Raw genomic sequence first — 22050 nt, 5'->3', positions numbered from 1 at the left:
CATTTTTTTTTTTATCCAAAATATGTTTATTGGGGTGGTTCCCACTCATCTCGAATCCTGTGCTTTTCAGTGCTGCTTCCTCCTGAAGGAGCATCCTTCTGTCAGTCTTGACAGGCTTTTCTGCCTGTAGGCTGACAGAGGACAGTGGAGCAGTCGATACACAAGACTACCGTGGTGATTCTATAGCATCCTGGGCACTTCACATCCATAAAGTAGGAATTGGGGCTCTGCACCAGGTGCTTTTTCTTGTATTTCCTCTTTTCCTCCTCTGGAGAGGGATGAAGGAGATCCTTTGCGAGAGGCATGTTCTCATAGGGAGGTCGTCACCACCGGAAAGGCTAAGACCACATTATTTGCTGGCAATGAGAGACTCTCAGAAGTATAATGGCCTCTATGACTGTGTAGCAATACACTCTGAATCCAGAATTCTGTGGCATCAATCCAAAGTTCCTCCAAGTTTGGAAACAGATTACACTCATTCCTCTGTTTCACAGGAGGAAAAAGGAAATAGAGACCTGCCTAAGGTTTTGCATGTTTTCAGTCTCATGGAGAAGACAGATTACATCTGAATCTAAGACATTTTTTCATATCATTAAATTCTCCTCTTTTCCGATTAAAAAAAAGTCAAATGATCATGGCTATCTATATTGTAACACATAAAATCAACTCGAATGCCCAATGATAGTAACTAGTTAAATGTAGCCCTGCTGACTAAGAAAGCTACTAGAAAAGATGACCTGCATATATCTGCATCATGAAGCCAAAAAAAAAAAAAGCTAATAACTCTATTTTAGAAAAGATTATAGAAAAATTCCAGAAAAAAATCTAAAAAATACTATATAACACAGCACTAAAGCTAGTGACCTTCTTAGCACTGATACTTAAGATACTTTTAATTTCTAAGTTATATTTTAACAAAAAAATAGAAAAACAAAAGACATGGATGAAAACAACGGCTACATTTAAAGCTTATGCTGCATGTTCAGCAGTACTGGCCAATGCAAAAGTACTAGACTGGGCAGAGCAAGAGAAGGTTCGAGGTACAGTCTGGAATCAACCAGCTTTGTGTTCTTGAACAGGGCCTTCTTCAACAGAATGAAGAGGCACCACTGGGCACCAACTGCCAGTGCCCCTCCCCATCACCACCTCAAGAGTCCTGGCATTCAACAGATCTGAGGTGAAAAGGCTGGAGGTCTGTTTCACAAATGACCCAGAAAAAAAAAGAAAAAGAAAAATTCTCTTTGCACATTTCCTTCTAAGGAATGTTGTGTCTATGCCGCTTTTCTCCTGGTGAGAATGGAAGTATAATCCGCCTCTCCAGAAAGCTGAGGGCTAAACTCGTAATTATATCACCAATTTACACCACATGTGAAGAGTGACACAGCACTGAGGCTCTACAGACACAGCCGCATTTGCCTTAGATACCAAGACCTCTCTTCTTTCTGCCTTCCCCTCCCTGAAGAGGAAAAAGGATCAAGCAGCAATTTAAAGTAAAGAAAATGCCAACATTTCATCATCGTGCCAGCACTCAGCCTATGAAAATAGAAAAGAAATGCTACATTAAGGCAACACTGCTTTAAGTGAGTTTGTCCAAATGGGGCCAAATGAGGCCAAAGAACAAAATACCTTTATTATTATCCAAGTGATTATATAGAGGCTTGCAAAAGCTATCCAAAGAAAAGCTGTTTCACCAGTAAGTCATCCTTCCTTATAAATCCTAAAGAATGTTTCCCCATAATGTTTTTCCAATATAAACTGTGTGTAAAATATGTTAAGTCCCCAACAAGCCAAAATAATTTTCTTGTTTAATTTAAACGTAACTACTTATCAAAGATGTGTTCCCCTTCCCCATCCCCCAAAAGGGGAAACCTAACTTTTCCCTATGTAAACAAAAGACTTTGTAAGGAAACAAAACAGAGTGGCAGGTACGACTCAGATATAGAGCACGTCCTAGCGGTAGTAAGGCCCTGGGTTCAAACCCCAGTGCCACAACAGGGGCTGGAAAGCAGCACAATGAACATACACTATATACAGAACATCATACTAGCAGGATGCCCATTCTCACCACCATGACAGAGAAGCCTCTCTGTCAAATCCCATAGTAGTGTGAAAGGTTAAGTAATTACACTTTACAAAGAAAGCCACAAGGTCTTGCACAAAAGTTTTCCTTTCATATATACGATTAATTGAAGCAGGCGAAGGTTTTCTATACACTGTATTCTTTGAGTCTGGATTTCCCCCCATCCAGTCATCCTCCCCACAATATTAAATTTCTAACATGTTTGGCAGAAATTTGAAAATGGAAAAAAAATCCAAATAAGCAGAAACCAACAGTATAGTGTCTCGTGTACAGTTGGTCTTAGCAGATTATTACCTGATCAGTGGGGATCTTTGTCTCCATAGACACAGCTTCCCGAAGTCTGGCAACAGTCCCAGACAGAGGCACAGCCACACCAATCCTCATGCAGTGAGAACATTTCCCTTGATACACTACAGTGACATAGAGAGGCCTGTGCAGATCAAAGTCAGAGCTTCTCATTAGTCACTTATTTTAGCTAAAATACAGAAAAAGTGAAAGAAACCTAACCTGAAATCAACACGAAAACTAAAATGAGGCATGAGACAGCTCAGGTGCCTAGCATGCATAGCCTGCATCCCCCCAGTATGACGTAAACCAGAAATAGGGACATATGCCTGCCACTGCAGCACTTAGAACCTAAAGACAAGAGAGTGGGAGTTTAAGGCCATTCTCAGCTACACAAGTCTGAGGCCAGCCTGTGATACATGAGCCTCTATCTAAAAACAAAAGAAACTGAGCTAACGCCCCCTTTATTTAGAAGCTAAATGGGAAAAGTTTCATTAGACCTAACTAGAAACTACCAAACAAGTCAAAAGATCTTTGAAAAAGCAATCTTCATAAAAATATTTTTCAAGAAACATATTCATAATTGGTTCTCTCTTTTTCTTCAAAACAGCCTAATTTCTGGAAACTCTGAAAGTCTGAAATAAGTACAAGAAGGATCTCCAGAGAATCTAGAACTAGTGGGGGAAAAAATGGGCTTGCCTGTATCATGTGCCTGCTCAGCCTGTACACTCAGACAGGCACTTAGTTTCAAGAATGTAACAAGGCTTGTGTTCATTACCATTAAGGCTATTACTTAAATTAAGTAAAAGGCCTTCACAGGAGTCTACAGAGAAGTGCCCCATCACAACAGACTGTTAATTTTATACATACATTCTTACCTTGTGTGGGGTAGTGGAATTGGCAAAGAAATGCACAGGAAAGGGTCAAAAGTGTTGCTCTGTTTCTGACAATGAGGACACGTCAAAGAAGATCTTTTAAAACAAAAATGTAAAACATTCACATAAGGCCACACAGAACTGCATCAAGCAGACAAAACAAGAGGTAACAAACATATATTTGCTCCTACCTGTACTGGGCTTGAAAAAGTTCTTGTACAAAAGTGCTACACACAGGAAAAGATGGTCCCTCAGGCATCATATCAGTCTCTGATGGTGGCTAAAAAAAAAAAGAAAAGAAAAAACACATATACTCAACTTCCTTTATAAGCTGTACATGGACCCCAGACGCTTCTGTACACAGCACACAGCCTGCAGGTCACATGCACTCATTCCCTCACACAGACAACTGCATTTCTCTAGCCTGCTGGAAGACTGGCCAGCTCTCCTCCCTAAAAGTTCCAATCTTCATCTTGATGCTTTATCACAGTCTGCGTCACGTTTTATTTAACCTTTTCATGACCTTGGTACAAAGCATCTGCTACCACGGTTAGAGAACTTTATACAGGATATTAGGGCAAGTAAAACAGTGTCTGGCCTTTAGGATGCCTTAATATGGTAACAGAGTCAACCATGTAGACACAGTTATGAAAGTACAGTGTTCAGGAACAAAAGGACCTTAAGTCAGAATAATCCACTAACTTTCTAAAACCAGAAATTTTGAAATACAGAACAGACTTGTCACACACTTCAAAAGCTCCACAGAAGTACTCTTCCTACTCTATGTACCACTTTACCTATAATATTAAGGCTGCACGTGGAAAAGCTATATATGTGAACTGCTATGTTTTTCAGTAAAACCCTTCCGGACTCAGTTCCTATGCAGAGGTATTCATACATTTCCTTTTTGACTGTGTACTTATTCTATTGATCTATACAGTATGTGTCTTACTAGAATAGAAAGCATCTGGTCCTCTTCATCAGACTATAAAGTCCTTAGGTACAGTTGTCTTTTACTTTACACTGGCAGCACAATAAGCAGGTAAAATATCCATGAAATGCCCACTTAGTTTTACACTCTACTTAATGCAACAAGCCCTTAACAGAAGTTTGCGAGAAGACTTCCCTCTCCTTAGCCTTTTCCCCACTCCCAGACTGTACGAGGAGTGAGTGTACATGCACTCACCTTCAGAGGAGGCTGGCCACTCTGCTTTACAGCATGATTGAGGTCTTCATGAACTCGATCCAAAAGCCATAGCAGAAACTCCTGGGCATCATGCTGGGAATTTCCTCGATACTGCAGAGCATTCTTTGATACGATACTCTATGCAAGGAAATAAATCAGCACAAGCAGTTCTGAGTTCCTGGCTCTGAAGACAAACTATCATAAATAGGGATATGCACTCTTAAGCGTGTCTCAAAAAGACCAGAGAAAAACAAACAAAACCAGAGAAATATCCTGATGCATGAAATTCAGTCAACAGCAAGGTACTAATGTTAACTTCTCACTTATGACATTAACCTGGCATGCTAATGATAAGGAAACTAGTGTAGACTTTGAAAGGACTCCTGCTACTTCTGTTGTTGTTTCTATAATTCTAAAATTACCCCAAGAATTAAGTTTAGGAATGTATTTTTTATTAATAAAGCAAGTGTATAAACAGCATGTCATGGGAGTAGAACACAAGATAGTGAAAGAGTTGATGGACAGTGATGACTTCTCTGGAGATGTCACTTAAGTCCTGAAGGGGCAGAGGCAGGGATCAAAGTGGAGGCAGCAACATGTTTAACCACAAAAAAATGATAAGAAAGTATGACACCTTCAAAAAAGACCAAGAAATTCAATAGACCTGAAAGAGCAAGTCTGCAAGACAGATCAAGAGGAATGAGTAAAGACAAGATTATCTCAGGAAGGATTTTAAAAGCAAACCTAAGACGGCACAGGAAACCAGGAAATGGTTCTAAAGTGAACTGGCTAGGACCATGTGCTGAGAAGAGAAGCTGGATACAACTATTCCAAAGTAAAAGGAAGTATAATGACCTGCTATTAGATTGTTAGAAAAGAATGCGTACAAAACATTTTACATATAAGTGAAACAAATAAGCACTCTAACTTTGGCTATGAGTATTTCATTTAGAGCAGGGGGAGTGCACAGTGACAAAGCAGTTATGAAACAAAATGAGGGAAGAAACAACAAAGGTCTAAGGCAACACTGAAGACACACAGACAGCAAATTTGCAAGAGATTTAGAAATGTGGCAGAATCAATAGAATTTGTGATCCAATTTAGGTATTAAACCTCTATCTCACCCATGTCTTCTCTGATGGTAGCTTTTGACTACATCAAGATAAAACGCGAAAAGAGAAAGAGTGATGAGCTCTCTTTGAAATCCACTATGGCTGACACTCCGTAGAGACTCTAAGAGGAGAACAGGGCAGACAACTGAGAAAATACACTTCTAGGCTCAGTACAGAGTTTACAATAAAGACAGAGATGCAGAAGTCAACAGATGAGTGACTATAATCACATATACCACTGAGGTTGCCCAGTGATATCACAAGACATTAAGCCAGAGGTGAAAACCCAAAAGACACATTTAGGCTTGGGAAGACATCAAAGGAGATGAATGAGAGAGAGAGAGAGAGAGAGAGAGAGAGAGAGAGAGAGAGAGAGAGAGAGAGAGAGAGAGAGAGCGCGAGAGCTGTGGCCAACAGCACAGAGCTCAAAGAACCAAATGAAGAGTTTCATGAAGGAAATGATCTACCAGTATTATAAAAGGTAGAGAATGACAAAGCAAACCAACCAACTACAAATGGGGCCAGAGAGACAGTTTAGCAGTCAGTCATTTGTCATGGAAGCCTGGCAACCTGAGCTTGAGCTCCAAAACCCATGAAAAGGTTTATAGAAACAGAGCTGTCCTCTGACTTTCACACAGGTGTCAGGATGTGTGTACATCCCCACACACGTCATGCAGGTGCACATACACACAGAGAGAATCACAAACTGCCTGCTATAGTTCCAATTAAGAAAAATAATAAAAGACCAAGAAAGAAAGAAAGAAAGAGATTGTAATTTGATTGTGAAGAACTGTCACAGCTTAATGACTAATTACATGTAAATAACAAGCAAAAAATTGATTTATAAAACATCTTAAGATTCTGTTTGGGATGAAGAGTCAAAGAGACATTAGAAATAATACATGTGACACCGGCAAACAAGTAAGTGGCTCACATCTAACATGCACGCACTTAAGAGTCTGGGACAAGAGGATTACTGTATGAGTTCAAGGACAGCCTGGATACAGAGACTGACCTGTCTCAAAAAGTAGTAGAGGGAGGACCTGATAACAAACACAGCTAGAGAAATACAATGTGGATGTCATCCAGAAACAATATGCACGGTGGGACAGGTACAGAACTGCCTTCACTACAATACCCAACTTCTCCCATCAGAGGCCAAACTTTTTCCTTGGTCTTTATTTCTACTTCTTCCCTGGTAGTGTAGTGGTTAGGATTCAGCTCTCTAAATTTTTGCTTCTTCAGTGCCTCTGGACATCTCTACTGTGAAAGGTATTGGCTTTTAGTCTGTTCCTTCACTTACATCAAAAGAAAGCTTTTGGTATGTACAGTAGAAAAATGAGATAGGATAAACACACACACACACACACAAAAAAAAAAAAAAAAAAAAAACTAGGACATCTTTTGTAGACCAGCTGCTGACTGAGTGTGGAAGAGAAATAAGTAGCTGGTGTTATGAGGTCAGTGGAGCTAAAGAACAAAATAGGAATATCATCAAGGTTTTTTATTTCTGACTTGGGTAATGATCAGGAATAAACCTGAAAATGAGGGACCACAGAGTTGACCAGCTGCTGACTAAGTATGAAAGAGAAATAGGTAGCTGGTGTTACGAGGTCAGTGGAGCTAAAGAAAAAAAAACAGAAATATTATCAAGGTTTTCTATTTCTGACTTGGGTAATGATCAGGAATAAACCTGAAAATGAGGAACCATAGAGTTCTAAACAAGCTGAGTTTAAGGCCTGAAATTTGAAAATAAAATTTATGCCCTGGCAATACTGAAGTATGCATGGGCAGCCCATACATGGCGGGTCTGTTGAACTTGTCCATACTGAGTTTCACGGTCTACGTTGATGAGGATGCCTGACCAGGTCTCTTCTTCAAGAGGGTACAAGATCTCATTACAGATGGTTGTGAGCTACCATGTGGTTGCTGGGAATTGCTGAGCCATCTCTTCAGCCCAAGTTTGAGGCCTACATCACCCCAAATGAAGTTGTTCATAGTGCTGAGGAAAGATATCTAGGTGGGTGAAATAAATCAGAAAGGCATATGACTATCAAATGAGCAGAGAACAGCCCACGGGGTATCTAGTGAGAAGAGCAGTCAACCACCAGGCCAGAATCTTGATGAACATAAGCATAAGAAAAGGAAGTAAGATTGGTCAAAGAAGTTCACACAAGTTGAACCAAAACAGAAGTTCAAGGAGATACAAGCAACAATGCAAAATATTACAGAAAAGTCAAGTAACAGACATTGGAATGTTCATCCTCTGGGATGGCAAACAAAAGGGTCACTTGCCCATTTGATCTCAGTGAAGCAAATATCTATCACAGCAGAAGAAAAGTAAGCAAACTGAAGTTTCCACAGACCATTTTTCATATCCCAGACACTGACTTGATTTGTGTAAGCAAGGAAAGAAACTGACTATCCAGAAACAGCTAATGGAAAGGAGAGATCTGAAGACAATTCTTCAGTTCAAACAGGAAGGATTAAAAAGAGAGGAATCCACCTTAAACAGGTGTTGGGAGGTGGGGGAGTCGGCCAACAGAAGCAAGTAAGCAATGGAAGTCCTAGACACCGACAGGTGAACTATAGACAGTACAAGAAACCTTTCCCACCCATTTGCTTTGCATGTTTTACTTCATGGAAGAAACAGAAAACACTGCTAAGAGCTCTTACATATCTTGGGAGAAATAACAAGTCTAAAGCATGTAGCTAGGCCACAGCAACTGCCAGAAGCACAAAGAGTTTCTGTTCAGATCACATTCTTATTTTCTTCAGCTTGTGTATCCCAGAAACAAATTAACTAAAATTACAATCTTCATTATAATCAATGAAACTTTACACACAGCAGTCATTGAAATTTCAGGGTCAAGCTGGGCAATAGTGGCACACGCCTTTAATCCCAGCACTCAGGAGGCAGAGGCAGGAACATCTCAGTGAGTTGAAGGCCAGCCTGGTCTACAAGAGCTAGTTCCAGGACAGACTCCAAAACCACAGAGAAACCTGGTCTCAAAACAAAACAAAACAAAACCAAGAAAAGAAGAAAGGAAGGAAGGAAGGAAGGAAGGAAGGAAGGAAGGAAGGAAGGAAGGAAGGAAGGAAGGAAGGAAGGAAGGAAGGAAGAAGTTTCAGAGTCGGGTCAACTTTTAATTCTTTATCAAGAATTGCATTGTTTGCTTATGTTTCTTTTATTATTAATTTTTTTATTTGTTTATTCTTCTTACCACTCAGATCTTCAACTCATCTAGACTCACCCACCAATCATTATGTACCAAGATACTGTAATATATTACTTAGTAAGATAGTTGTCAAACAAGACTAAACAGGCAACTGAACCCATACTGGATCAACCCCACTCTCAATAACCATATCACAATCTGAAGAACTGAAGGAAAAGAAAATCCCACTGAACAAACACAAAAGTTCCCCTTCCTGCCACTTTTAGCACCTCAGCAGGGTGATATCTCACCAAGGACACACATGGTCACACATGGTCTACGTATCTTACCTCTTTCCCCAGACAAAAAGATATACAGAATAACAGCCAATTCTTTAGTATGTGCCTCAGAAAAACACAAGTAGAAGTCAGGACTCCTAAGTGCCACCAGCCACCACAGATGTGATTCACTGAATGAGTGAGTAGAAAAGACCCGGATGGTCAAAATCTTTAATTGGCTCAAGCCTACAGCCCTGGCAAACAATTTCATCACGTTCTGAGTCATATCTGGTCCTACCTCGATTCTCCTTTTAAGATTCTTTTTCACTATTAAACCTTAATGTATTTGATGTACTAAACTTAGTCACTATATTTTTAAAGTTTTTTTTGTTGTTGTTTCTTCTTTTTTAAGACAGGGTTTTTCTGTAGCTTTGGTGCCTGTCCTGGAACTAACTCTTTTAGACCAAGCTGGCCTCGAACTCACAGAGATCCGTCTGCCTCTGCCTCCCGAGTGCTGGGATTAAAGGTGTGCACCACCACCGCCCAGCACAGTTTTAAATAGTTGATTATCACTATCATCTGCTGAATAATAGCATATATTAAAGCATTAAAATTATGCAATATATTGATTCTGTGAAAAATAAAACATGGGCCTTCTTAAATTCAACTTTATATATTTGCATCTGTTTTATAGAATCTGGATATTTCTGTTTGGAAAATATTATACTAAGCCATCGGCTTAAGACCTATATATCCTACCCATAATTAGACCAACTGTCTCCTCAACTGATGATCCTTGCAGACACTTACCAAATAAGTCAAAACACATGCAAGCCTCTAAGCTTCATGATAACATTTTTTTAAAGGAGCATCGTTTCCCCTTTGAAACAAAAACATAGCTCAGAGAAGAAAAACAGTCTACACTGGAGCTATAACCTGCAGACATGAGATTCTATGAGACAGCTTCATAGAGCCCTACGAACAAGCAATATCTCATGCCCCAGGAACTGGTCATAAATATTCTTTACCTGACCCCAAGACAAAGACAACACAGTAATGATATTGATTTCCTCTCATGGGAAACAGGTATCACAATATTGGTCTGATATGACTGCCTGATCAGAAGTTAGGCTACTCTTCTAGAGACAAAGTGGTTTATAAGATTCATCAAACCAATCACTATCTACTTTCTTTGCCAGGAGAGTAGAATTTATTTCCCAGGGGTCTGAGTACTAGCACAGTAAGATGGCTCAGCAGGTAAAGGCACTTGACACCAAAGCCTGATAAATCTGAGTTTGATCCCTGGAATCCACGTGATGGAAGGAAAGAACTGACTCTCACTAGATGTCCTCTGACATCCACATACACACAAAATTAGTGAATAGAATTTAAAAAAAAAAAATCACAGAAGTATCAGGACAAATATACAGGATAAGCATTCCTAGTCCAAAATATTCCCAAATCCAAAAGTATGTGTGTATATGAACATATACATGCATTTAGTGTGCACGCCTGTACAGGTATAAAGGCCACAAGATATCAAATGTCCTGCAATGTTCTTTCCTATATTCCCCCCTCCCCCGCAAGACAGGGTCTCATGGTAGCCCTTGCCTGGTCTTGAAATAGCTAACTATGCAGACTACTCTGGCCTCAAACTCAAAGATCTGCCTGCCTCTGGTTCTCTAGTGCTGGGAGCTAAAGACATTTACCATTACCATCACACCTGGCATCTTCCTTGTTCTTTTCAGTTTTTTCACTGAGTCTAGAACTAGGCTGGGAGCCAGCAAGCCCCAAATATCCTTCTGTGTCTACCCCACACAGCATTAAGGAAACAGACACACACAGCTATGCCCAGCTTATATACTGAGATGCCTCCGGCCCGACCTCTACCCACTCCTTTACTCTCCTTCCTTAGAAGGATGAAGTAGGGACATGTAGGGACTCTGGTGAAGGCAGAGAAAAAATATGCAGATTCTATCATGTGAGTTCTCAAAACCATGAAGAGTAGACGTATCCTGAAATGGTACATAACCCTGTAAACAATGAAAAGAAGACCCAAAGCACAGGTTCCCAGCCCCGGCTGCCCATCAGTCATCTAGGAAACCAAACAAAGCTTAATTGTAATTTTTTAAGTGTAATTTTTTTTTAATGACTCTACTTCTAAAGTGAAAGCAGACTGCAATCAAAACTGACCAACCTGGAAAAGCTCTGATTGCAACATTTGTTTATTTGTTTTGTTTTCTGTTTTTGTTTTTTGAGACAGGGTTTCATAGCTTTGAAGTCTATCCTGGAACTAGCTCTTGTAGACCAAGCTAGTTTCAAACTCACAGAGATCCACCTGCCTCTGCCTCCCAAGTGCTGGGATTAAAGGTGTGCGCCACCACCACCCAGCTGATTTCAACTTTTTAATCACCAAAGGTTATGAGAAGTTTGAGAGACCCCCTTAATAACTGCACGATGTCACTTAAGACAATATTAAATGTCAAGATCTACTGAGTGCCTATACTGAATCTGGCTCAGGGTAATTATCTATAGGGGTTATTTCCTACAGAATTAATCCTGAGGAAAAGTCCATGCTTCAATATTAGTAGTCACAAATGAAAACCTTTGGTGTGATGGTGCACACCACCTTTAATACCACCACTTGGGAGGCAGAGGCAGATGGAAGATCTCTGATCTACATTGTGATTTCCAAGACATCCAGGGCTATGTAGAGAGATCCTGTCTCAACAGCAAAAGTAAAATTTGAAAAAACTATGAAGTAGCTTGTCCAAAGCTAACATTTACTCTTCAAGCTTATCCTAACTGAAAAGCTTCCTTGGTAAACAAAGTACCTTGCAACAAATTGTAACCCAGTGTTTCAATTAAGGCTCACACAGGGCTTAAGTTTTCTCACACTGAACGTCAACTGTCCAGGCAGACAAAAACAGGTTTAGATATTGAATAACAGCTGTTCTCATCCAAAGGCTTCTGGAAGTTTAGTTGTTAATTTTAAATAAATCTTTGCTCATCTGTTTCCATTTTATTCTCAGGTGCATTTTTTTCTATAGTAAGTATAGTCTTGAGGGTCAATGAGAAGGCTCAGCAGGTAAAGACACTTGTGGAAGACTGACAACCTGAGCTCAATCCCTGGAACCCACTAAAGGTGGAAGGCAAGAACTGAACCACAAAATGGACACTTAGGCACATAGGAACATATACACACATATAAAATAAAAAAGCAAAATATAACCCAAAACAAACAAATAATAACCTGGAACACAAATGCAGTTTATCTAACTGGGGAGTTATCTAAAAGGTATTCGGGATACTTAGGAAGACCAAGTGGCAGCAAGAAGACTTCTCTGCCCTACCAGCCTAGGATGCTAGAGAAAGCAAACAAGAAACCCCTGTCTCTCACCAGCACAAGCTCTGCACCTCACATTGCTCAAGCTGCTCTGTGGATTCATCCTCACTGTCCTCTGCATACATATGGCGAAGGGAGATGACTCCCAGGGTTAGTCAGCTCAGTTCACCACAGAACGTTTATGTATCCAATAAAGCAAAAAGTAATTCAAAAGTATCTTCTTTTCACCTTCTTGGTATTTCCAAATATATAATTCTTCCCAACTACAGAAAAGCAAAGCCTTTTTTCTTTTTCTCTTTTTAAAGAAAGGTGGGAAATTTTGGCTTAGAATTTAAAAACAAACACCCAAACCTGACACAACAAAAAGGTCCTAAGGGAAGTATAACAGTCATAAACAATTAAGTGTCAAAGAAGAAAACTGGAAAAGTTATTTGAATATCTAAGGAACTAATATATATTGCTACCACAGAACATTAAAAATGTTTCATTTTAAAAGCATCAAAATGTACAACTTAAGTTTACACAATTTAAAGTAACTGGTATCTCAACAAAGTATTTAATAAAAAAACAGATTTGCAAAGCCTTAAACTAAAATTTTCTGTCACAGGTTTACAAGCTATCAACTTCCCGACCTTATCACTGGGGGGCAAGATGACACTCCCATTATAAAACAACTGAGAGAGGGAAAGAAAAAACGAACTATGCCATCTACTCACTGGCTTACAGAGGGTAGGAATAAAGTTAAGTGTCCTTAGCACAGCAGGGTCAGCTTCCCAATCTGGCAGAGGGAAGCCAGAAGAGAAGCCAGTCAGTGTTTCTTGAAGCAGAAGCAACCTATTCTTCTTGGGAGGTTGAATAAGTGGGAAAGGCAAGGAGTGAAAGGTGGCAAGGCCAACCTTACTTAATTATCCGTAAGACCAAACATGCATGTACAACTGTCCCTCTGGAGACTGGTTTAAGTATCTGTGGATACTTAAACTACAGATGTTCAAATAACTTATAAAATAAATGGCCTAGTACTTGCATTTAGCCAATGGACATCGACATATAAAAATTAATTTCTAGATTACTATGAGATATAATATAGTGTAAGGGCTATATAAATAGTTGGTATACTACTGTATTGTCTGGGGAACGATTAACGGGGGAAGCTTACACACACTGAATACAGATGCATTTTTCTTCTCCCTGGAAAACCCATAGGCTACCAGAAAATAGACTAAATTTCTTCAACAAACAAGAAGAAGAAAATATAAGAGAGAAGGAAAACCCTCCACCCCCCCACACACACCATATATCCTCCTGATTTTGGAGATGCTGTTATTTGATACCTGACCTGTACTTCTGGATAACTTTTTTTAAATAAGGAATCCAAACTATTGTAAAGATACTCTTGCTTTGAATCCTTTCTCTTCTACTGCATCCTTAGAGCTAAAACATCTATTAAGAGTCACAAAGAGATGTTATTCCTAAGCAGATCTTTAAAGTTTCAATACACATCATACATTTATAATGCCATAAATCTAGAGTAAACCCAATAAATCTTAAGAGGCTAAGAATGCTTTTAAGTCACAGGTCACGCATCTCTCTCCACACCCAAAACCAGGCCAACTCTTCAGGCTCAGGAAAACAAAGTCTCCAAACCAGTCACAGGCACTCTGCTCTGCTCATTCAGTCTCACAATGTGATCTCATTAAACCAACCCAGTTTTTCCTATCAAAGAATACTTTAGAATATTCCTATAACCTATGTCCAGTCTGGTCCAATTTTAACCAATCCTATTTTGAATAAGTCTTGGTCATCTCCCTAAAGTATCAGGACACTAAACGGAAGAGTATATGGCTATTTGAACACCAAAGGGAAGACTGTGGAGTCAGAATAGAGTAATACCCTAATATCAAAATATTACTATCACAAAGATACACTTACTTCTACTTTCTAGACCTGGTTGATGGCAGGACACCCACCTACCATGATGTCCTAGCATTGACACTCGCTCTGCCGGATGGAACTCTCCTACCTCACAACTAACCAGAGAAATTCAAATTTTCCACTTAGCAACATAAAAGAAACCTTTTTAAATTTCAGCAGAGACATTCTTTCCAACTGCTAGTAAACAGTCAATCCCATAAAAGTGGGTAACAACATGACTTAAGGTAACTCCTGGCAGGAATACCATCACTACTTAGTCTAAAGAAATAAATAAAAGATATATGTAAAAAGGTTCGTCATAACCATAAGTCATTTAAATGTCCCCAGAGATTACTATGTTCATGAGCTAAAGAATGTTTATGACAAAACTACTCAAAATACAATATGAAACAGAAATTGCATAATGCAAAATTATATATACAAACACATATACATAAAGGATTAGTATCAATTATGATATAGACATGTTAGAAAGGAGTTTGACACTTCTTGGCCAGTTATACAAAGTTACCATACAACCTAGCAATTCTAGTCCTAGTACATACCTGGGAGAAATAAAAACAGACATCCACTCAAAAACCTGTTAATAATATGTTCCTAGCTGCACTATTTGTAAGTCCCAAACTGGAAATTACCCCCAATGTCTTTCAAAGGACCAAAAGGAAAAAAAAAAAAAAAACTTGAATACAGGTGAGAAGAAAAGGTGCACACCTGAAATACCAGCATTTGGGAGGCTGAGGCAGGAATGCAAGTTCTAGGCTAGGTTGCCTGATACCAGGCCAGATTAGGTTACATAAACTATCACAAAAAAAAGGTGGAATCTCATATATAACTATCTTTGTTGTGCAAAGGAATAAGATACATGGTATAAAACAGTAACCTTTTAAAGCAACATGCTAAAAGAAAGATAGAAAAAGGGCCACATATCACAAGTGTATGTGAAATATCCAGAACAAGTACAGCTATGGAGACAGAAAGCAGACAAGGGGCTTACCGAGGGCTGCCAAGTGGGGAAACAGAGTGACTGCGAGTTTTCAAGGTTCTAAGGGAATGCAGAATTCTGGAACTGTGGTAGTCGCAAACCCCCTGAAAAATCCCAAAACCTGCTTATATGTCTGTATACCTAAAATTCATAATTTAGTATGTGTACTGTACCTTAGTAAAATTACTTTTTAAACATATTTATATATATATACTTTGTATCTAATTCAAAATAAAGGTGAAGAAGAAACAAAACTAGTCAAGGAGAGAAGCTACCTTTGTGGAGGAAAAAGCCACTAAGAGAGAGCAGGAGCTTCTAGAGCACTGGTAACGTCTTTATTTTGTACCTGGGCAAACCATCAAGCTGGACTCTAATGACCTGTCCACTTTTTGTTTGTATACAATAATCTATACAAGTTTAAAAGTTACCTTCAAAAAGAAAAAACACTAAAATGTCTTCAGCTATACTCTTGGGCTCTAGATCTACGTATTTCCTATAAATTCTGTTTACCCAGATACTTAGCTAGAAGCAGATCAGAAACTGTCAAATACAGGTGTAAAGCAGCAAGCCATAGTGTCTCCCAGGAAGAGGACACAGCAAGAGAATGCTGAGAATGAAGGGTGCTGGTGCAGAGCAGTGGGAGTAAGTACCAAAAAACAGAAATGAGACTACTCCAAACAAAACAGCAACCTAGAACCCTTCACCTGTATGGCCCCAAAGGAATGCCCCAGGTCACAGAAGAGGGACTCAAGAGCTAATGTTTGTATTAAAGGACCTTCACCTGTATGGCCCCAAAGGAATGCCCGGGGTCACAGAAGAGGGACTCAACAGCTAATGTTTGTATTAAAGGACCCTAGTCAAAGAGAGCACAAAGTGTGAAAAAGTATGTATAGCATGTGATCCAGCCATCCCTATAAAAAAGTTAAAAATCTTCAGGACAGTTGGTATTTAAATAATACTTGAAGGAGTCTTTCTAATTTTGATTAGATAGATAGATAGATAGATAGATAGATAGATAGATAGATAGATAGATAGATAGATAGATAATTCAATAGCACAGAACATATCACACTGAGAATTACACCCAGTGGGTTATCCAAGACCCACAATCTTTGAATCTAGTTATATGATGATAATAAAAGAAAAACTAAGGAAACTGGAGCTCAATAGCCTGCTAAGATCTCAGCTGCTCCAGGGTTCTGACAGTCAAACACATAGGTTCACAGATTTTCCAAAGGAAAGGAGTAGCTCCCAACCACAGCCTCCCTTACTCTCAACCCAACATGGTGTCTGATGATGACTACATAACCAGGAGTATCCAGGAAAGAAGCAAGCTACAACACCCCAACCAGCTTCCCAACATCAAACAGAGGAAGGGCAACTGACCTCTCCTCTTGCATGAAGACAAAAAGTACTCTCTATCATCAGGAAATGAGGCCTCTTTCCATTCTTTCTCCTACTGTTAAAATCCCCAAATTATTTATTCATAGATATTTCCCAGGAGCAATTGCTTTTAAAGGAGTTTGTCTTTTAATTACTGGGGTTTATTGTAACTTACATGAAATAAAGACTAACACAGGGATATTTACCAAGGTATCACTGAACTGTTAAAAGGGGGCTCTTACTTTACGGCGGATTGAAGGATAGTCTAAATTTAATGTGTCTTTATAACTACTGAAAACGAATGTACACAGGAAAGATAGACTTAGCATTAACATTCTCCCACTAGCATGGTAGCTCTCAAAAAAAAAAAAAAAAGGATGAATGTCAATGTCCTTCCTACAGATTAAAGACGGTCTGTCTCAGTGATGCTCAAAGGGAAAGGACAGGACTAGTTATTATGTGGCAGGAGACTCAGGGATGAGAAGTCTGTACAGAAAATGCTCTTTGCATAATTTATAAAGCAAATAACACTGTGCATATCTCTCTTACAATACTGTAAAGAATATAAAATAACTCCCTGTGCAGGGCATACAACAGGCACTTATGTGACAAACACACAGATGTGCAACTACCATTTACCCAAGTTGGAGAGACAAAATCAATACAAACCATCCACATACATCTGCTTGTACTTGAACAATGGAAGAATAATTCATAAAATTTAGAGAGAAAGGACAGAATGTAAGGATTGAAGAAAAAGTTAAAACTTTTAAACAGATCACACTTTGTGGAGCTGACTTCAAGTCATAAATTCTACTTTTCACATAATGCAACAAAACTTTAGACAAAAGTCCCTCAAAATCAAATGCAAAACAAAACATGGTTTTAACTTTATATCCAGTCGACAACAAACTCCAAGTGATTTTCAAACACAGCGACAGAGCCAGCCCTCAAAGCATCTATGGTGTAGACACTGCAAAGTGTTTCAAATGTCCTTTGTTAGCAGCAGTACTGGATTATTACTGAGATGGGTGCACAGTGTAGTGAAGCAACAAGAATCCACAAGCTGGGAAATCAATGTGGCGTAGTATTAGAAAACTGGGAATCAATCTACAAGACTCAGATATACCACTCTTGGGCATAGATCCAAAATATACTCAATCATACCACATGAACACCTGCTCAACTATGTTCATAGCAGCTTTATTTGTAATAGCCAGAACCTGGAAACAGCCTAGACATCATTCAACTAAAGAATGGATAAAGAAAAAGTGGTACATTTACACATGGAGTATTACTCAGCTGTTAAAAACAAGAACACCAGGAAATTTGAAGTCAAATGATGGAACTAGAAAAAATCATCCTGAGGTAACCCAGGCCGAGAAAGACAAGCATGTTATATACTCACTCACAAGTGATATTAGCTATAAAATAAAGGATAACTAGGCTACAATCCACTAACCCAGAGAAACTGGGTAATAAGGAGGGTTCATGGGAGACTGCCCTGATCTCCCTAGGAAGGGGAAATAGATTTCATGAATGGACTGTGAGAGAATGGTGATGGGAAGAGGAGTGATCGGGTTGCATGGAGGATGATGTAGGGGACAGTACTGAAAGAGACTACTGGAAGAGGGGACATTTCCAGGTCAGGTAAAAACCTGGTGCAAGGGAATCTCCCAGGAATCTACAAGGATGACCCCAGCTAAGACTCCTAGCAATAGCAAATACTTATCCTGAACTGGCCATCTCCTGTGACCAGACAAGACTTCCAGCAGAGGGATTGGGACCCCACATAACCTTCAACCCACAGTCTGTCCTGCTTATGATGTGCTGGGGGGAGGGGGGTTAATGGTGGCCTAGAAATTGAGGGTGTAACCAAACAATGACTGGTTTAAAACCCGTGCCAGGAGAATAAGCCCACCCTGACAACTGCCTGAAGCACCGGGACCCATAGGCTGAATGACAGAGACCCAGAATAAAACCAAACATGACTGGAGGGGGAAAAATATCAATGTACCAATGTCTAATGATGTTCTGCTATACACATAGATTGGTACCTCACCCAGCTGTCATCAGAGGGGTTTCATCTAGCAACTAACAAGAACAGATACAGACCCACAACCAAGGTGGAGCGTGGGGAATCCTGAAGAAGACGGGGAGAAAGTGTAGGAGCCAATGGACTCAAGGACACCATAAGAAAACTCACAGAATTAACTAACCTGGGCTCACAGGGGCTGAGACGGAACCGACAGCCAGGAAGCCTGCATCAGACTGACTTAGGTCCTCTGCATATATGTTACAGTTCTGAAGCTTGTTCCTCTTGTGGGATTTCTAACCGTGAGAGCAGGGGCTGTCTCTTACTCTTATAATGGCTTTTGGGACTTGACTCCCCATACTAGGTCACCTTGCCCAGCCTTAATACATGGGGAGGTGCTTAGTTTTACTGCAACTTGCTATGCCATGTTTTGTTGATACTTGTGGGAAACCTTCCCTTTCCTGAATGGAGGACTGTATTGGGCGTGGGGGGGGGGGGGGTGGAATGGGAGAGAGGGATTGGAAAGAAAGGAGGGAAGAGGAAAAGAGGAAATGATGAACTGAATGTAAAATTAAAAAATATCATTCTGGCTCAACTTAATGATCTTCCTATCCCAACCTCTCAAAGGCTGGAATTACAGGAGTAAGCCACCATGCCAAGCAAGAACGTATTGTAATTATGTCAGTGTCATAAAATAAAACTGAACTAAGAGGGAGAAAGTCCCTTGCCACAGATCTCAGGATCTGAACCAAATTTTCATACACTTCATTCAGCCCTTAACTGTACTCCACTGCTTTCCAACACAGAGAAGAAGGGACTGCGTCATGAAGAAACTTAAATGCTAAGAATGCACACTGCATTCTGTGTGTAACAGTAAAGGCAGTAACAATTTCTGAGATGTAATTACAAGCAAACTCTGAGAAGTCTAATCTGGCAGCATTACAAACTTGAAATTAGAAGTTAAGAAATAAGGAAGGTAGACTGACTCCTGCAGTTATATAACTAAGACATAAGGTGTCCAGAACTAAGAGCTGGAATTGTGTGCAGAAGAGCTACCAAATGCCTTTCCTCAAAACAAATCCCTTATTTTACTGTAAGGCATGCCTCCCAAGCCACATCTCTTTTCTCTGCTACTCCACCATCAGCCGCAGAAATGGAAGTTTGTCAGTCAAGATTATGCAATGCCCTACCCCAAGGATCCCACAATGAAACACTAACCCTTAGGTGCAGTCTGCCTAGAACAGAGTCATTACCTGCCCAGACTATGAGACTCGTTTGACAGAAAAACACTGTACACCTATCTGGTATCTGGACTGACATAAGCATCATGCCAATGCACATCCAGGGCCCTTCCTATATGAAACCATGGGCAGCTCACTGAGGACCAAACACAAAATACAGCATTCTATTCCATTTCTACTGTAACTTTAAAAATAGTTATGTATGCCTTATGTAACATGGAATATGTTTCATAATTTTACAAATTGAATCAGCATCCCTAGTGGAACCTTATCTGATCCACCAACAAAAATGTTAGGACTAAGATGACACCTGGAAACCTGCTAGGTCACATGGAACTCCAGGACTAGAAAGAGTAACTCGGTGTTCAAGTGCAGCAGGGAAGGGTAGCAGCACATCTGATGTCCAAGAACTCTTAAAACCACACAGGGTAGAAGGAATGGCTCCAACGGCCTGTTTAATCCCTGTACTTGAGTCAAAATGAAGACATTCAAGTGGCCTTAGTTGACAGCAAGGACCTGTATTATCCCCATTCATCATTTCTGTGACATGTACTGAGTACTAGTTTCGACACCAGTGACTCTCAACCTTCCTAATGCTGTGACCCTTTAATACAGTTCTTTATGTGTGGACACCCCGACCACAAAATTACTTTTATGATCACTTCATAACTGTAATTTTGCTACTGTTATGAATTGTAACGTAAACATTTTTGGAGACAGAGGTTTGTCAAAGGGACTGCAACCCATAGGTTGCGAATCGCTGTTCCACACTATACCCTCCTCACACTTCCTCATTCAACGCTCACAAAAACCGTGCAGAACTGCAGCCCAGTTCTGCTGCTCACTAGCACAGAATCCCAGTATCTAAAACAAATTTAGGACAAGAGTAACAATAAGCCCTCTTCCTCAGAGCTGTTGTGAAGATTAAAAATTGAGTGTGAAATCACTTTGTAACTAATATGGCTCAAAATACACACACAGAGTCTTTTCATGACTATGATTCTTTAATTCTTAACATGTGTCTGCCCTGTGTGTATACATGTATGCCTTCAGGTCAAAGAAGGCCAGAGAGGGCATCAGATCCCCTAGGACTGGAGTTGCAAATTAAATAATGTTAGAAATTAAACCAGGGGATGGGCAGGAGAGAAACAGAAGAGCAGTCAATGTTCTTAGCCCCTGAGCCATATCTTCAGTTCCATGCTCCCCCCAAATAAAGTTATGCCTTATTCTTAAAGGTTAGAATACAAGAGTTAAAATGTACTGATCTGAAGATAAGCTGCAACATTGCTTTCAGTAGGAGAGATACCAACAAAGTCATTGTCTGACCAGCCCTCTGGAATCTTCTGAAGCATGAATTGTTTGTTTGTGGATGTACTGTTTGCTGTCATCTGAGCTTAACAACTGGAGGGAAGAAGCAACAGATGTTCAGCGACTGGCCAGTTCCTCTAGGCACTGCCTCAGTGCAGGCACAGAACAATGGCTTCTACACAGACAAGAAACAATCACAACACAACAAAAGACTCAAGATAACCCCATGTGCTCCCTGAAAAAAAAAATGTTTGTTATACAGGGAAAAAAAATTATTTGAAGAACATTGAATGAACAATTAATAACAAAGCAAACAAGTATTTTTGAAGGAAAAGGCAACAGATGACAAATGTTACTCAATTTTTAATGACTTCTCTTCTACTACTACAAGAAAAAGGGTTTGGATTTGTTTTGTTTAGTTTTGAGTATGTGGAAACTATGAGGTCATTGTTTTTCAGAGTTTTTACTATAGGAAACAGCTGTGGGGACTATACAGCCAGAGAACACTGCCCCATTTAGTAGCCCCTCATTGTGACAAGGGTATAAAGAGACAGGAAAAATCCATCAAACCACATACTATATCAAAACAGAAGTGACCGAGTCAAAGCAAAAGCCTAAAGTACACAAAGGAAGATGTAAAACAATACACTGGGAACAAGTATCTATGTTACACCAACTGTTTGGTTCACGCTGTTTGTTCCATGGGCAGATCCGACTGGCCAGCTCCTTTCAACTTAAATTGATTCTTGCACACCTCTTGAAAATGCTCAGCACTCAACAAATACAGCATTAAAAATGGGTTTGTCTAGGTTTCTAAAAGTTCAAACACAACTAAACTCACCTCTCACC

General features: G+C 39.8%; 2 protein-coding genes across 2 annotated transcripts in view; both read right to left on the bottom strand.

Annotated features, from left to right (window-relative positions):
* The window catches only part of Usp31 (ubiquitin specific peptidase 31), a 64905-nt gene that overhangs the window by 33351 nt on the left and 9504 nt on the right, over positions 1-22050 (bottom strand). The window contains exons 2-5 of the mRNA XM_057777338.1: positions 4427-4564; positions 3432-3520; positions 3244-3336; positions 2375-2510 (exon numbers count right to left, since the gene is read on the bottom strand). Of these exons, the coding sequence (XP_057633321.1) occupies positions 2375-2510; positions 3244-3336; positions 3432-3520; positions 4427-4564 (456 nt within the window). The remainder of the gene's footprint in view (positions 1-2374; positions 2511-3243; positions 3337-3431; positions 3521-4426; positions 4565-22050) is intronic.
* Positions 102-305, bottom strand: LOC130879165 (40S ribosomal protein S27-like). The gene has a single exon (XM_057777340.1). The coding sequence runs from the start codon at positions 303-305 to the stop codon at positions 102-104; it is 204 nt and encodes a 67-aa protein (XP_057633323.1).

This window comes from Chionomys nivalis, chromosome 8 (genome assembly GCF_950005125.1).
Source record: "Chionomys nivalis chromosome 8, mChiNiv1.1, whole genome shotgun sequence".
Taxonomy (NCBI): Eukaryota; Metazoa; Chordata; class Mammalia; order Rodentia; family Cricetidae; genus Chionomys; species Chionomys nivalis.
This window is presented reverse-complemented; position numbering and strand designations above follow the sequence as displayed.